The sequence below is a fragment of the Mytilus galloprovincialis genome, chromosome 3 (assembly GCF_965363235.1).
Source record: "Mytilus galloprovincialis chromosome 3, xbMytGall1.hap1.1, whole genome shotgun sequence".
Classification (NCBI taxonomy): domain Eukaryota; kingdom Metazoa; phylum Mollusca; class Bivalvia; order Mytilida; family Mytilidae; genus Mytilus; species Mytilus galloprovincialis.
Genome location: NC_134840.1, coordinates 93,505,595 through 93,523,019, shown reverse-complemented (window position 1 = coordinate 93,523,019; position 17,425 = coordinate 93,505,595). Strand labels below are relative to the sequence as shown.

The 17,425-nt window shown below is 31.2% G+C and overlaps 1 protein-coding gene across 1 annotated transcript; it reads left to right on the top strand.

The window, feature by feature from the left end:
* The first annotated feature begins 12,219 nt into the window (after positions 1-12,219).
* On the top strand, positions 12,220-16,759 carry LOC143066850 (putative amine oxidase [copper-containing]). The gene is made up of 3 exons (XM_076239662.1): positions 12,220-12,322; positions 13,860-15,805; positions 16,457-16,759. The coding sequence occupies exons 1-3, from the start codon at positions 12,220-12,222 to the stop codon at positions 16,757-16,759; spliced, it is 2,352 nt and encodes a 783-aa protein (XP_076095777.1).
* Positions 16,760-17,425: the final 666 nt, after the last annotated feature.

Below are 17,425 nucleotides of genomic sequence, written 5' to 3'. Positions count from 1 at the left end.
TGACAGCTCATGCTCCTTTAAGTAATGCCAGCATATATTTTTACATTATTTTCTCTTTCCTTTATTGGTTATGGTTTTGGTTATGCGTTAATGATAGGTATTCATTTTAAATGTCTATGTTTAGCGTTTATAGAGGGTGTAGTTTGTTGGATTTTGGCATTGTACCGAACAGTAAGACAAGTGTTTATAGCAGAGAAAGTGTTTTTTCCCATGAAGACATTCAAAAAAAGATTGTTGTACTGATTTTTACAGTAGTTCTGTATATTTATTACATATAACTGGAACACTTCCATAATATACTGTAAGTCATGCAAATGATTTATATTTCTAGTCTTTTACCGGCAATAGCTGTAATATTTGCATAAAAAGAATAAAGTAAGAAAAGAGAAAATAATTGAAAAACATATACCGGAATAACTTAAAGGAACATAAACTGTCAGATTCATGTTCACCGATTTGACTAAATTTTCATATTTGATTTAGAACATACTTAAACGTGTATCCGAATTACAATTAGTCTCAGATAAACAATAAACAATGCATGTACTCGAAAAATATATTTTTTCGTGTGTTCATTTATTCTAGCCACCATTTAATTAACTATCGAGATGACCACATTCAATGAGGTCGGATCATTCACTTGCAAGTGAATAATTCATCAGCTATGTTTCTTTGTTATTTTGTCAAAATTGAACCAAATTGACTACTAAAAGCTAGTGTTCATTTCATTATTTCACTTTTCTTAATGATTAAAATAAACAAAATCAAATTCTGAGCTAATGCTCATTTAAGAATATTTCCATCAACTTAATTAAACAACTTCAATTCAACTTTAAGACAAAGAAAGTGAAACAAATTGAGGGCGCACTTTCAAACGCATGTGCTTAACACCCAGTGTGATCAAATATCTGGTTCAATAATAGATTATGATCATACATTTTCTACAACTTGTGTTCAACAGCTCCTTTGTCTGAAATTATGAGAAAAAGACTGCAACACGTCACATAATGATATGTCACGAATAAGGTACATCTAAAACCTAGTACATCATTCAAATTAGGACTTCTGTGATAATAATCGAATTTAAGTCTTATTGCTTCATATTATTATCATGTTATTTTCAAACTTCAAATGTTTCCCGACTGTATGTATCGTTTATAGACGTACGCAAATGACGGATCCATACATTGGAAAGCTAAACTATATGCTTTTAATATACTGTCCATATTTTGTAATTGCAGAAGTACATACGAAAAAAAATTCAGATTCAAATTAACACTACATTTCTTAAATGTCCTTTTAAGGTAGTACCCAACACTTTCACTAAAATTAATTTGGCTCGTTTAATTTTCATAAAATTTGGACAATGTATTTACTTTGACTCTCTAAAAAAATATATAAAAATTTCAAAAATTTTGAACCAACCGTTTTGTCAGAAAAATTACACTGGTTATATAGCAATTTGACAAACACCAATTTTGATCATTGAGAAGCTTAACATTCCCTTTACAACACAACGTAATTAAAACGTTTAGCTGACTTTAGAGAGTTATCTCCCTGAAGTGTAAGTTCCACCTTAAAAAAATTCAGTACATGTATTTGGTCATTGATTTTAAACATATGTTGCATACTAATATTCTTGATATTTTTATGGATTTGTATTAAAACATTGCCTATATATTTTAAGATATAATATGTTATTTATCTTTCCAGTTGTTGCCATTTGTGAATACATGTAAATTTTATGAACCAAGCATACTTGTCAAATCTATAAATAACATGAATTATGTGTAAAATTTACACAAAACCAGGTTGAACCCACCATTTTTTCTTAAAATGCTTGTAGTACTAAGACAAGAAAATGGCTATTGTTATCTTATAGTTCGTTTCTGTTTGTGCTGCATTTAAGTGTTTCCGTTGTGTCTTTGTTCTCCTCTTATATTTGATGTGTTTCCCTCAGTTTTAGTTTGTAACCCGGATTTGTTTTTTCTCAATCGATTTATGAATTTCGAACAGCGGCATACTACTGTTGCCTTTATTCACATATGTTATGTATTTTTCATATATATATATAAAAATTATAGGTCTAAAAATAAAAATTATCTGTCATAAAAATCAAATATTCTATTGGTACTTCAAACACTTAACCAGTACAGAGACTTGAAAAAAAAAAATAGTGAAAATAGTTTTCAAATGCTGATATATCTTCCTCTTGTTGCTGAAAGGTTAAAGAAAATCTTGTTGGTATTGTGGATTGATGGAATATTGAGCGACGATTTATGTTCGTACTATGTAAGTTTGTTACAGATTGTGTGTTTGCAATACAGATAATGTTTACTATGTAAGATGGCCCTGCAAGAACGTCAGTGTTAGATAACGGAGCTAACTGACATCAATTAATGTGATAATGAAAGGAACTCACGGAAAATAACATTTAATTACCAAGGCATTAATAGATCGCAACCGTTTATGGAGAACCAAAACTATCGTGGTCAATAAAATGGAATATTATACGACTGTCATACAAGTGAGAGGTTACATAAAACTAGCTATAAAACCAAGTTTAATCGACCATTTTCTACATTAGAAAATGCCTGTACCAAGTCAGGAATATGACAGTTGTTCTCCATTTGATTGATGTGTTTGCGCTTTTGAATTTGCCATTAGATTAGAACTTTCCGTTTTAAATTTTCATAGGAGTTCAGTATTTTTGTGATTTCACTTCTTGCAAGATTCTTCGATTTGCTTCGAACATCTTAACTTAACTAGTATATTGATGTTGTTTATAGAGCCCATTAATTTAAATATCCTCCTTGTAAACCTGCTGATCATTGAAATAAACGTATTCTTAAAAGTTATCAACTTATTATTGTAGCAAGGATGAGAAGTGTCTTGATCGGTAGTTTCATTGATTTTAATGAATAAGGACATAACTAAATATATTGTATCATGTAGTTACACATATGGCAAAATCCTTGGTACTTTATTCATATGAATTGCAACGCATGACTTTGACCCTTTTGATTGAATTGCTTCCCTAAGTGTTGTAGATTGAAAATATAAATTATATCAATCTTGCGGAAAATCCAGTCCTTGTCCGTCTGGAATCTAAATTTTAGGTATCTTTGAAAACTTTCTTTTGCTGATATTTATATAAATATGTAATTATAAGGAAAAATGCTTAAACGTTGACTTTTTACGAAATGGGAAGGAAGAAATAACCATGTTTTTTCTTAAAGAATTTGGCCGACAACTGAAGAAAGCAGGTAATATGTAAGTTATTGAACCTGAAAGTTCAATCTACAATGTGTTATTCTATATGCGGAACAATATATTATTGTATTTTTATTTCTATTTCGAGTCTTGTGTTATAATTTTTCATTATTTTATATAGCAATATTAGTACGGTTACGCTTCCAATTTTCAATCTAAAAAGGTGAGAGTTTTCAAGGTAGGCAATGTGCATTTGTACATGAACAGAATCCAAAAATACATACAGGAACTGGCATATTGGAATTATTATTTTCGGGAAATGTATAATCCTATTTTAATGGCTGTTGTCATGATAAGGCAAAATGGCTGCTATGAAATTAGCAAAGTACCCAAAATTTGCCATATGATAGAATTGTTCTACATCGAGTCGAGGCGCACACTTTCTCATTGCGCAGAGTAATGACTTACTCACCTTTTTACTAAACCCATGCGGGTGTGGACTCAATAAGATTTTAGTCTGGGAGGGCATTGTTTATAAAATGTGTTGGCTTTTGTGTTGATTTTCGTGGATTGCGAGTCTTAATGATTGGTGTTCTATGTCTTGCATATTGCCGGTCTCGTGAGTCAGGTCTTATCGGACTGATTTTTGCAGTGTGTGTTGTGTCGCCATATTGCATTCTTTGTCATCGAAGGCTGAAATATAAAGGTTAATATTATATATTTTTTTTCTATTTTTAATTATCAGTTCTTCTTTTTAGATGAAATATGTTATTATTAATTCATGTAACAAAAAATATTATAGCATATCTTCCTACTATAAAGGATTTACTTAAAATTTACACCATTAAACTTGTTTGCACTTATTTCAGTCACTTCATCATATTAAGGATTTTTCCTGTAAAGAGTACACGCATGTTGAAAACACCCTTTTAGTGTAAAACAGACTTGGGTTCTAACTTTCTCAGGCAAAGCTGACCTTAAGTTATTTGAACAATTACTTTATGACCGTTTTTTGCTATTTCAAAAATATATGATAAACGCCGAAGGTCATGGAGCTTTTGTAAGCTGCTAGTTGTGAGCAAAATGTTCGGATCCCGTATATATAATACACACAAAAAAGAATTATGTTTGGTACATAGAAAACTAAAACCGTATGTTGCTGATAACATATGTCACAAAAATCCAGGTGCTTCGGATTTCAAATGTTTGGTTTTCAAATGTTTGGCTTTCAAATGTTAGGCTTTAAGCGTTCCTGATGAAGGTAAATCCAGAATAGCGCTTCGGACGCAAGAACTTATTTAACGTGTTGTTTGCATTTTTTTTTACATCACTGGGTCGATACATCTGGTGGTAGACTATCAGTCCCGAGGGTATCATCTGCTCAGTAAACAGTGTTTCGGTACTAACAGAATTAAGCAAACTCTAATAAAATTGTCCGTTTATAGATTTTGAAATTATTAAGAAACTAAGGTTTCAACTACCCCAGGCAAACTTGGCTTTAGATGAATTTGGCTATTCATTTTAAGTATTTTTGACATAAAGCTCTTCAACGGTTTCGGTACTTATACATCTTCAGATTTCAAATGTTTGGCTTTGAGCATTCCTGTTGAAGGTAAATCCAGAAAAGCGATTCAAACGAAATAAATTATTTAACGCGTTGTTTACATTTTTTGTTCAGCACAGAATCATTGAAACATCTGTAAAATATCATAAAGATCTTTTGACATGCAAATTCGAACGAGGTACCACAGTTACTTGGTACGCTAGTTTAGTCTACACAACCATGTAAAAACAAACATTACAGTGGATATAGACCCTCGTCCAATTAAAAAATAGATCGATGACACGAAACAATACAAATATCAACGATTTTAAAGAATGGTAAATATACTTCGCCTGTAACTACAAATGTCTGGTACTGCACACATTACGCATTATGTTGACGAGAAATCTCATGGCTGTGGTTATTGCCAAATAAAAAATCATCGAGAATAAAGTTTTGTAAAATTTATATATGTATTCAGATGATAATAGTAGAATAGGACGCCTCAACTATACCTTTTTCCCAATTCAACAGACCAAACAACATCCGTCATTTGTTTACATTGATAAAGCTGGTTAGCTTTTGATTATGGCTTAAATGGCACGGCAAGTTGAACTTTAATGGTCTTAGTTCATTTTGAGAAAAAAACTGTATTGCAATGCATGTCACAGGTTAGGGTGAATGTTGGCACATTATAAAATGCCCTGAGTAAAAAAATCTGATGTTTAGTGGTTGTCGTTGGCTGATGAATATAAAAAAGAAAGATGTGGTATGATTGCCAATGAGACAACTGTCCACAAGAGATCAAAATGACACAGACATTAACAACTATAGGTCAATGTACGGTCTTCAACGATGAGCAAAGCCCATATGTCAAAATCAGCTATGAAAGGCCCCGATATGACAATGTAAAACAATTCAAACGAGAAAACTAACGGCCTTATTTAAATAAAAAAAATTAACGAAAAACAAATATGTAACACATAAACAAACGACAACCACTGAGTTACAGGTTCCTGACTTGGGACAGGCACATACATAAATAATTTGGCGGGGTTAAACATGTTAGCGGGATCCCAACCCTCCCCTAACCTGGGACAGTGATATAATTGTAAAACAAGTTCATTAAGTTTTTGTCGATTCTCGTATTTTATAGACCGTTGGTTTTCCTGTTTGAATGGTTTTACATTTGTAATTTTTGGGACCCTTTATAGCTTGCTGTTCGATGTGAGACAATACTCCGTGTTGAAGGCCATACTTTGACCTATAATGGTTTACTTTTATAAACTGTGGATTGGATGGAAATTGTCGCATTTGCATTTATATCAAATCTTTTTATAACATATATCAGAATCAAAAGGCATGTCATTGTTGTTATTACTATCATAATTATCATTGAATGTATTAGAATCTATGTACTATAATATCATTTATTTATGTATTTCTCTGACGTATGTGTTTTTGCATTAAATTGTATTGTATTCCTGTCATCTAATGTTGTATTTTTAGCGGTATATTTAATTATAATAAAACGCGAGGTTTGGCTAACCAACAGACCATGTTCAACCTATCATTTGTTCTTTAAATATCATGTACCAAGACAGGAATATGGCAGTTGTTGAATAATAGTTTGTTTTTATGTATGGTCCATTGTCGTTTGTTTTTTGTTGCACTTCATTGCTCTTGTTGTTCCTTTGTTGTTCCTTTGTTTTCCTTTTATAGTTGATGTGTTTACCTCGGTTTTAGTTTGTAACCCGGATTTGTTTACTCTCATTCTATTTATGTCTTTTGAACAGCGGTATACCACTGTTGCCTTTATCTATCGTATTAATATCATTTTAGATTACTATCCTCTGAATCCTGGAGTTTGGCGCACACAATTCTGGTATTCTGTCTGTTAAACTGAACATAATGCTCTCTGTTTTTGAAACTATGAAACTGTCCTGTTTTTATTGATATTGTATTTGGTATTTTGGTCTATAGACTGAGGCACTAAGTTATGTTTCATAAATGATGAAAATAGGCAAATATAAGAACATAAATTTTTCATAGAAGGTCTTTTCAATGATTGTCTAAGGAGGAACACCTTTTTACTTATTCTAGGGAAAAATATCCCTTTCCGAACCCGTTGTATAAAAAAAATTTAATCAACGTGTGGTTGCCGAAATTGACAACTTCGTGGAAAGTGGAAGGCACTCGAAGGGGATTTCGGTTTAGAAAAAAGAAAATTTATCTTTAATCATTAGAGAAACAGATAATTACATAGTAACGCGTGGATGTAATAATCTATATTTACAATGTATATACTAGTACTTTTATAATGACAGAGATTGTTATTTAACTGTTGAAATCTTACATGATATACTTTGTAAGAGTTATATAATAGCCGTACTAAATGTATAGTGTAATTATCATTAAGTATGGACACATAATTACGCTGTCCAATCAGCTCATGGTGACAATGACTTTTGCAATATCAGAGTCTGTTCGGCGAATGTTGAAACTGTTTAACATTGAGATAGTTATACAAAAATTCCGAAAGTCACAAAACATTAATACAGAATGATAACATCTAGAACACACATTTTATAAATTCAATGATTTATATATCAATGCTTCAAATTATCAGCAAACAGTTCGGAATTGAGATTGAAAATGTAATAAATAAAATTATAAAAAATGCAGGTTACTACATAAGCTTAAATCTGGATGGGCGTTCACGAACATGGTTAATATAATGCAACAGCATTTTATCTATGTTTAAATCTCAGGAATCGATTATGACATAATTATATTACTGCAATAATACATATTTGTTAAGACGACGATTCAGATAACATGGTATTATTTGCCTGGTTATTTTTCAAATGTGGGTGTTTTCCTCATCGAACATCGCTGCAAACCTTAATATGACAACTTCCCCCCCTAAAAAAACAGAAAAATTATTTAAATGATACAACGTTAAATAATATCTGTTTATCACATTCCTATAACAGTTTATATTGTAAATGCGACAATTTATTGTTAAAGTCAAGAATCGAAACAAACACAAGCACATTTTTATATTCAGCCAGATTTTCCCTCAGGATTCATACAGTATATATCCATTTTAAATCATCTTATGGGAACTATGTATCAGAGATACATTAAATTAAAATGTTTGATTAGTTATAATCAATGGAATAATTAAATATAAAAAAAAAATCAATGTTTCGGTAAGTTTGCAAATTTCGTTTGTATTTTGAAAATGAATGAATCATAAAGTCATGAAGTTATCAAAAGATTATCAAATACAAAAAAGATGTTTTAAGATGACCCACGACAAACGTTTTGTAATTTGCAACATGAGAAATAAAATAAGATAACATTTAACTGTATATTATGTTCTGACAACAACCCTTGTTTAACTGTCTTTTTTGTTTTGTTTTTGTGGATAATATCTGGTTACTTTTGTCAATTTGAAGGAAATATTCCCCACCAAATAAACCATTGGTATGATTTATAGTGGTCAAAATGCAAGTAGGAAATATTACATTAATGCAACTCAATTGTGTAGACGAATGAAACGAGACACTACATTACCAGCATTAGACATTTTTCGTGTGTTGTACATCACGTCGAATACACCTACAAGGATATGATTTATAAAAAATCATTTTTTGAAATTTATTAAATTAAAAGTCCCTTTTAATGATGTAATTAGGCTATTAAAACAAATCATTTTTCTATTTTACTTACATGTCATTCGACACTTTTATGTAATATGATTTTCATTTCACTTATTATATATGTTTAGCAAGTATAATCTGATCAATCATAATGTTAAATGTATGAATAATATGATTTATACGTTAAATCGAACAAATGAGATACATATTTTCATAAATGAAAAAATGCAACAAAATCTGTTTAAAACTGATAAAATATTTGCATTAATTTTGTTTGAAGTCTTTATTAATGTGCAAGATTTGAAAACTATCGAATTCTATTTTGAAATTTCTATATTACCTGCATTTGTTCCTGAAGATGATTAAGTTAACATTTTTGATATTATGGATTCCAAGTATATTGTGCGGCAAGCCAAAATGGAATAATGTAAGGATATTATATGTTTTCTTATTTCAAATTTTAAATAAGGAATAAAATGCAAAATGAAATAGGAAAATCGTACAATATCAATATTGTGTAAGTTTAAGTAATCAATATTGTGTAAGTTTAAGTAACTTATTTTAAAGAAAATAAATCTAATTAATGACCAAAAAAATGAAAATTACAAATTTCAGCGATAATAAATGTCTTTCTTTTTTTTTAAATTCTGTTTGTTCGTTTATTTTGTGTATTAAAGTAAGATTCGAAATACCGATAATACGAAAAGCAAAAATGACACGCAAACTTTTATATTACTTCAAAAGGTGAAAATTGTTATCACTACTTTTATGGATAAGATCAATTATTATTTTCGAAATTGCATCTTAATATCAGAGTTTTATTAGTTTTGAGCATCAGAATCAAAAGGATGTAAAACAACTGATTGAAACGCCTAAAGCTGTTGCAATATTAAAAAATATTATAATTTCATAATTTGGTTACATATAACTTTGAGAAATAATCAGAGCAACGCAATATATATGACAAATGAAACGAAAACTTTCGGAGCAACTGATTGCATCCCTTCTTAGAGTAGACTTGTATTGGTCAAGCTTTTGTTGTCTGTGAAATAAACTTGTTTATGTCGTTTTTTTTCCTGTTGCCAAAGTGTTACCGTCATCCTTTTACTTGTAATTTTGAATGCTTCATTGGTATCGTTCTATTTTGAGAAGTCACTGTAATTCGATGTGATATACAAACCCTGACCGTATAAAGCGTTCAACCACGAATAATGCCGTGACTTAAATTTCAAATTTGTAACGTAATATTAAAATTGCCTCGAGGTGGCCATAAATACTTTTCTCTTACAGAGAAGGAACTTACAATTTTGTTATTATTTTTATTTGTTAAAAAATTTGTATTAATGATAAATGTCATTGCTGTATTGCTAATATTTCATATTTTGATTTGGCGTACTTGTTCACTGGACTAGTTTCAAGAACATCCATATTACAATTTTACTCCGCTAAGGTCGACCCTCGTCAAAAGGAACCATTCAAAAGCAATTTGGAAATATTAAAGAAAAAATAAAACGAAATGATATCAGAAAGTTTATATCTGAATTAGTATCAAACTTTTGAGAATGTATTATAAAGACAATATTACTTGTAGTGTATTTTGAACACGATATATGAATAGGAAATAAACGGAGAAAATATATTTCCCCATTCCGTAGCCTTATCCTGATATTTCTGTTATGTCACGACAATACATTTTTAGTATTTTTAACTATAAAAATAGGATTAAACATAAAAAATGTGTACACGTAAACAACAATGATTTATGTTACTTTTTACTCAGATATTTCATTTTAGAACTGTTGCTAAAATCAAACACATTTGACCATGGTTTGATACTGATATTTGTATGCCAATTGTATATTGTTGTATGCATTTCAAATAATTATGTATGCTGACAATTTCTTTTTATCCTGCGATTGGGTGTCCTACTATATAGATACAGCCCTACAGATATAGCTATGCTCTATCTGTATAATATACAGATATCGCAATGCTGTATCTGTATACTATACAGATATCGCTTAAAAGCTGCACCCACTGCCGGACTGAGTATTAATTGAACCTGTGTGACCTCAGAATGTGTATTCCCGTTGCATTCCAATGACGATGACAAACTTTCGATTTCAAAACTTGAATGTGTGTAATTGTGTTGCAAAATCAACCATGTCAATTTTAGCATGCATTTTTAGTGAATGTCAAGTGTAAAGCGTAGGACAACTCGTACACTTCTGTTTCAAATTTGACAATGTTGTGTTATTTGTTTTTACTGCTGAAATTAGCTGTTATGTTAAAAAAGATAATTATTCACCTTGAGCGATGTATTATTGTTGACCATTCGAGATTCTTTTTTTGCGAACCCGTCTTCAGCGATATGTGTGATTTCGATATTACTACGCGGGCCTCAAGGGATTACAAATAGAAAATAAATGCTAAATATGTTAGTTTTTGTGCCTTTCAAAACACAAACAATATACAAAATTAATTGCAGGATAATGACAATAACTGTTTAGTGTCTTTAAATATAAGCTGTATTTGTACTCGGCTCGAAACAGGTGTAGTAGCTCGCTAAAAGCTCGCATATACCTTGTTTCCTAGCCTCGTACAAATACAGCTGATATTTAAAGACACTAAACAGTTATTGTCTATGTAAACAAATATTTTTAAATTTATCATAAAAATTGACGACCAACGACGACGCCATTGTTATGAAATTAAGATTACGCACATCAACAGAAATACTATGTCTTATTGCTTTTGAACACAAGAAAGCGCTATTATGAGTATCATTTCGCGACGAACAAAGAAAAAACATTATTTCAGAGAAACGAGCATAACATATCTAGTTACAATAGTTACAAGACATTACATTAAAGTACATTTATTGTCAAAGGTTAAATAATTCAAAGTCTTGCATGAATAAACGTTTGTAGGTTTTTGTTATTAATTTGACAGGAAATTAATGAGCATTAATTTGACTATGCATCAATACCAATAGAAAATGACACGAGACTAGGATTTGAATATATAATAATTTTTAAGAAGAATGTATAAGTAAATTTATGACAATCAAAATTTTATTAAATTCATTTAATTTACACTCGTTAATGTGTCATTACAACCTAAATAAAAATTATATTAAAATATATTCAGTATAGACGCTTAAGAAACGGAAAAGCCAACAACACACATAAAGATAAAAAACTAAAGAAAAATCGTAAAAAAAACCCCAAAAGAAACGTGAACTTCAGTGTTTTTGTTGTTTCGTTGTTTTCCTCTTATATTTGATGTGTTTCCGTCTGTTTTAGTTTGTAACCTGAATTTGTTTCTCAATCGATTTATGACTTCCGAACAGAGGTATACTACTGTTGCCTTTATTCAAATCAGATGAATAAAGGATTTGGACATAAGATAAAATGAATAAGTGGAACAGGAACTGCTTATCTTGGCAGTGTACATAAGTTGATGTTAATGTCGGGAAATAGAGTCATCACTTGGCTAAAATTTGAAGGTTTTCTTGTGTTTAACTTTGTCTTTTTATTTGGCCATAAGATTTTGGTTTTGCGCCTCTGTCTTACTTCGTAATTTGTTTACATCAATAGTGATGAAGATAAAAAAGGAAGCCTATAGTACTAAATATTGATTGATTGATTTTTTATTGATTACTTTCAACAGTCTTTAATATATTGTGGCCGGAGCATCAACAGAGAACTTGCCCGTTCTATTTGTGCAAAAGTATAATGACGTAATTGTTATGCCGTATTTAAAGCTTCAATTAGAGGATATGTTCTAATTAGGATGACAAAAACAAATTTTAATAGAAAATGCAAGATTTTGATATTATTTCAGGCATATGGAGGGATATGTGACAATCTATTCTACAAATGGTTGCCCAAGTCAGGTAAGTACAAGATATAAATTTACATATGTGTCCATACTTGCGATCGACAAACTTGAGCGGTTTATTATGCAATATTTAAAGTAGGTATTTAATTCATGCAGATACCGATATATCATTTATTGCAAAACGAATAACATAAATCTGTGTACAGTTTTTACAGTATGACAATTACTCTAGATTTTTTGTCCGAAACTTACCGTGATCTTCATTTCCTTCAAAATAAATAGATAAATCACGTCCATGTGTGTTTCCTCTTAAGTTACAGGTATTATTAAAAAAAATCAACTTATTCCATTTATGATTGCATCAATTCTATATTCTATTATCAATATTCATTTTCTATTTCTATTGTTAATAATACTAAATTTTGGCATTTTTGACGAAGGTGAATTAAGTGTCAATTTTATTGAGGAGATAAAGAAAACTTAAATTTAAACCCCAATTCAAAGAAATACCAACTTCAGGCTGTCATCTCGGATATTGTCAGTCACAGAATTTTCAGACGTGCTCGCATTGAAAATTGATAAAGAGGAGAAAATATTCTTTCTAAAAATTTCCTGTGACAACAAAGGCCTCGAAGCCATTAATTTTGAAAAAAATCTTCTTCATAGATAAAGGTAACAGTAGTATACCGCTGTTCATATGTCATCAATCGATTAAAAGAAGACTTATCCGGGTTACAAACTAACACAATGGGAAAAACATCAACTATAAAAAGAAAAACAAAGGAACAAAAGAAACACGATAGTGCAATAAAAACACACGTTAGCATATATAGAAACGAACTGTTAGATAACAACTGCCATATTTCCGATTTTGTACAGAATGTTTTAAGAAAAAATGGTTGGTTGAACCTGATTTTATGAAAAGACAAACCTCCCGCTTATATTGCAGTGTAAAAATGACAATGCTACTTGACATAAATACAGTTAAACGGTAAATCAAAAGCAAGAATATTCATCACAGAGAAACGCACAAATGAATATGATAACCATTACCACATGTAAACCGCAGAATAATAACACACATCTTCTACTATTGACCACAGAAATCACAGGACAAATAGTGACGCATTTTATAGACGAATATATAATCTTGAAATTCATGCTATTATTGTCACAACACTAGTTCAAGCAATTATCATGATAATGACGGTATTGAAAGGTTATTTCAAACTAACAAATGCTATGAAGACGTCATAATTATTTGTACAAACACAATAAATCAGTTCACTCAAAAATACATACCTACTTTACAGATATGTCTTTACCAATTCAACTTTAAAATGCGAATGAAGTGGTTGCAAAAATGTAGATGCGCTTTCCAAATATGTTGACTGTCCCTCTGGTATCTTTCGTCCACCTTTTAAGGCTGTGAGATCGTTGATCTCAATTAGATAAAATACTGAATCGGTCTATAAAAAACACATGCTGCATCTTTAAAGCCCGTGGAAACATTTTGAAAAAAGTCTTGTAAGCCAATTTTAACCCAAATTATAACCGTTAATTATCATAATAATTTTTTATTTTTTTTACAGCTAAGAAAACTTTTCCAATATGTAGTCGTAAATCAAGTTTATATGGAAATGTGAACTTAAAGGAAAGTATTAAACCATCTGTGTTTCGTGATTTAACAAAAAAGGAAATGGTGGGTCTGCTTGATTACCTTTACAACCGTTCAGATTTAAACCTAACAACTGCAGATAAAGCAGCAATCAATTCAAACTATGTTTTTATATCTGAAATATTTTTGCCACCGAAAAGAGACGTTCTGAAACATTTAGATATAGATTGTGTTCAGCCTCGACGTGAGGCCCGTGTGATGATTTTTCGAGGCGCTTTCTCCATTCCAGATGTTATAGAGATTATTGTGAGTCCATTGCCTAACCCGACTGGTTATCGACATGTTCCTTACCTACCAAAGTCTATTCCATTCATCAATCGTCCTATTGACGTTTTCGATTTCAGTATCAAGCCATTGCTTGAAAAAATTGATAGAGTTGCAGGAAAAATGCTTTATGAATTATACGGTGGACGGTTAGTTAACTGTAGCGATCTGTGTTTGTCTTTCAATGTTAATAGTCAACTGACAACACCACTGTCTGGTGTCAAGAAACGTTTATGGTTTAGTTGGTTGCAACAGTTCACTGAACACTTTTTGTTACGGCCGGTAGATTTTGCAGTCCTCAGAGAAGTAGAGAATAATGGTAACGATAATATAATCAAAGTTTGGTTTGATGGATCATTATTCAATAGCTTAGAACAAACAGTTGCGTATTACAACACATACAAGGCATATATCGTTAAAGTACCTTATCCCACAAGCAATGGGAAAAAAGACAGGACTGTAAATTCAAGAGGCAAACCCTCCTTTAATAGGCCTTTAAAAGACCCATCACAAGTATCCCCAGATGGAATACGTTATAATATCAACGACAGACATGTTTCATATACGTACTGGGAGTTTGATGTTGGGATGTCTGTATTTTACGGACCACGACTAAATGATATTCGCTATAAAGGTGAACGTATTGCTTATGAAATAAGTCTTCAAGAACTTGCCACGTTTTATTCCGGGGATAAACCACAGGAACATATACTTAATTTCTTAGATACTACCTGGAAGATTGGTGCTTTAGCAAAATATTTACATCCTGGTGTTGATTGTCCGAATGATGCAACTTTTATAAACTCCTCATTCAAAGTTGACACACAAGATAAACCTCTGACTAATGAGCGTGCATTCTGTATATTTGAGTTCAATACTGGCATGCCACTCCGTCGACATAATGGTTACTTTAAATATCTCCATCGATTTTACGAAGGAGTTGCAAATGTTGCGTTGATCCTCCGAACCATTCCTACGATTGGCATTTATGATTATGTCATAGATTTTATTTTTTATCAAAATGGCGTCATGGAAGTGAAAATAACACCTACTGGAATAGTGACAAGCTCATGGCATGACCATGACAACCCGTACAGTTTTCAAGTTGATAACAATCTGATGTCGCCATTACATCAACATTTGTTTAATTTCAAAATGGATATTGATATTAAAGGTACAAGCAACAGATTTGAAACCATCGACATAGAACCGGATGTTGTTGATAACGTATGTAACAAAAAACGAGGGGTTAAAATTGTTCAGAATAGATTCATCAAAAGATTAAAACAGACGGAACTTGAGGCGGCTTACAAATTCAACTTTGATTATCCGAAGCTGCTTACATTTGTTAACAATAACAAAAAGGATAAATTCGGAAATTCACCAGGATACAAACTGTTAAATAAAGGTATGACTAAGGTGATGAGACCGCCAAATGATGGAAACAACCCAGCCGTAAGCTGGTCCCAGTACCAACTAGCGGTCACAAAATACAAAGACAGTGAACCATACTCTAGCTCGGTATATACCCATTCAGATAATCCAGTAATTAATTTTCAAGAATTCATCGACGACAATGAGAATATTGTAGATGAGGTAAATATGTTTAATTGAATATTATGCACTATACCGGTACATTATACTATATTATCGACTGCAATTATCAGGGATACTTGCCCTCTGTTGTCTGGCGCACAAAATATTATCCCTGGAACATATGATGAGTGTACTGACAAATAATATTTATTCGTAAAAAAAACATCTGTTGACCTCGAGTACAGATCAAATTTTGTATATCAATGTTATGCCTTGCTCCATTTCTCATTTCCGTCTCTTTTTCGTTTTATTCATTTACTTAATCGATTTCAAAATTTGATTATGTGTAGTGTAATGATACTTTAGCAGCTTCACGCGAAAAACAGGCTGATTTTTTAAAATTTCTGATGTCAGGTGTAATGCTGTAATTCAAACACCTATACATAATAAAAAGAGGAAGAACTATACATTGAACTGTTTAAGTTTTAAACCATTCATCTTTTCTAGTGTTATTTATTCAAGTTTTGTATTATTTATTTGAAAATAACAGCAGTATAATAAAATATCGTTTGTAACGATATAAAAAAAGAAACTTTCGAGTTATCAGAAGACATACATGATACAAATCTTTTTTCAAATACATAAATGAATAATTTGAAAGCAACATGAAAGAATTAAAGAAGGATTTTCTAAATGCTATGTGTTTTACAGGATCTTGTTGCGTGGGTTACAATGGGTATGCATCATGTTGTACAGAAAGAGGACTTACCTGTTACACACACACCAGGTCAATCACATAGTACATTCCTGATTCCATTTAACTACTTTGATGAGAGTCCTGGTATGTCAACGGGAAATGCTGTACGTTTAGATCCAGTAGATCGTAATGAGAAGACGAAGACGGTGAAAATCGACAGACTTAGAACTAAGAGTGATATCGACTGTATACCTAAAAGAACTTATTACGATGCTGTATTAAAGAAAAATCCGTGTCTTGCTATTGAGTGTTTATAACCTTAGAAGTATATCAAATGAATAAATGAATTATGTCTTGTTGGGTTACTTCTTTCATTCAAGTCCGAACTAATTAACTAATTCCCCTTTTAGTACAAATATATGAAGCTTCTAGTTTATGTTAATGTGACAGCAACAAAACGACTGTGGGAGGTGAAGAGAAATACATTGTACACTTATTTGTAGATAGTAGGGCTTTTTGAATTTTAGGACCCTTATTATCTCAACAAAATGTGTTGTGTTATAGACAATGTTATAGATGAAAATACATGAATGATGTTTTCTCCTTTGGCTTTTTTAAGCAAATTTGAATACAGAACATGTTAGTAACACATTTATAGAATCTTTCGTATAAAGTTGACCTTGAAGTCGTGCATTAAATTAATCGTTTTCTATACGTATAATTTTAAAACTTCAAAATAATTGACATAAAGAAAAATCAAGAAAAACATGAAACAAACATTCACAAAATTTCAAGCTTTTATTCAATGATTGGTATCGTGAACTCCTGAAGAAAAACCAAGCTTGGTACCAAGGGTAAATTTTCGAATGATTGATTATGATTTAGGTGTTCACCAAGGTCAAAGTATGTGGATTGAATTTTTCAAAGCAAGAATGTTCTTGAGAATCCATCTTGCAAAGATTGTTTCAGGTTATTTTAATTTT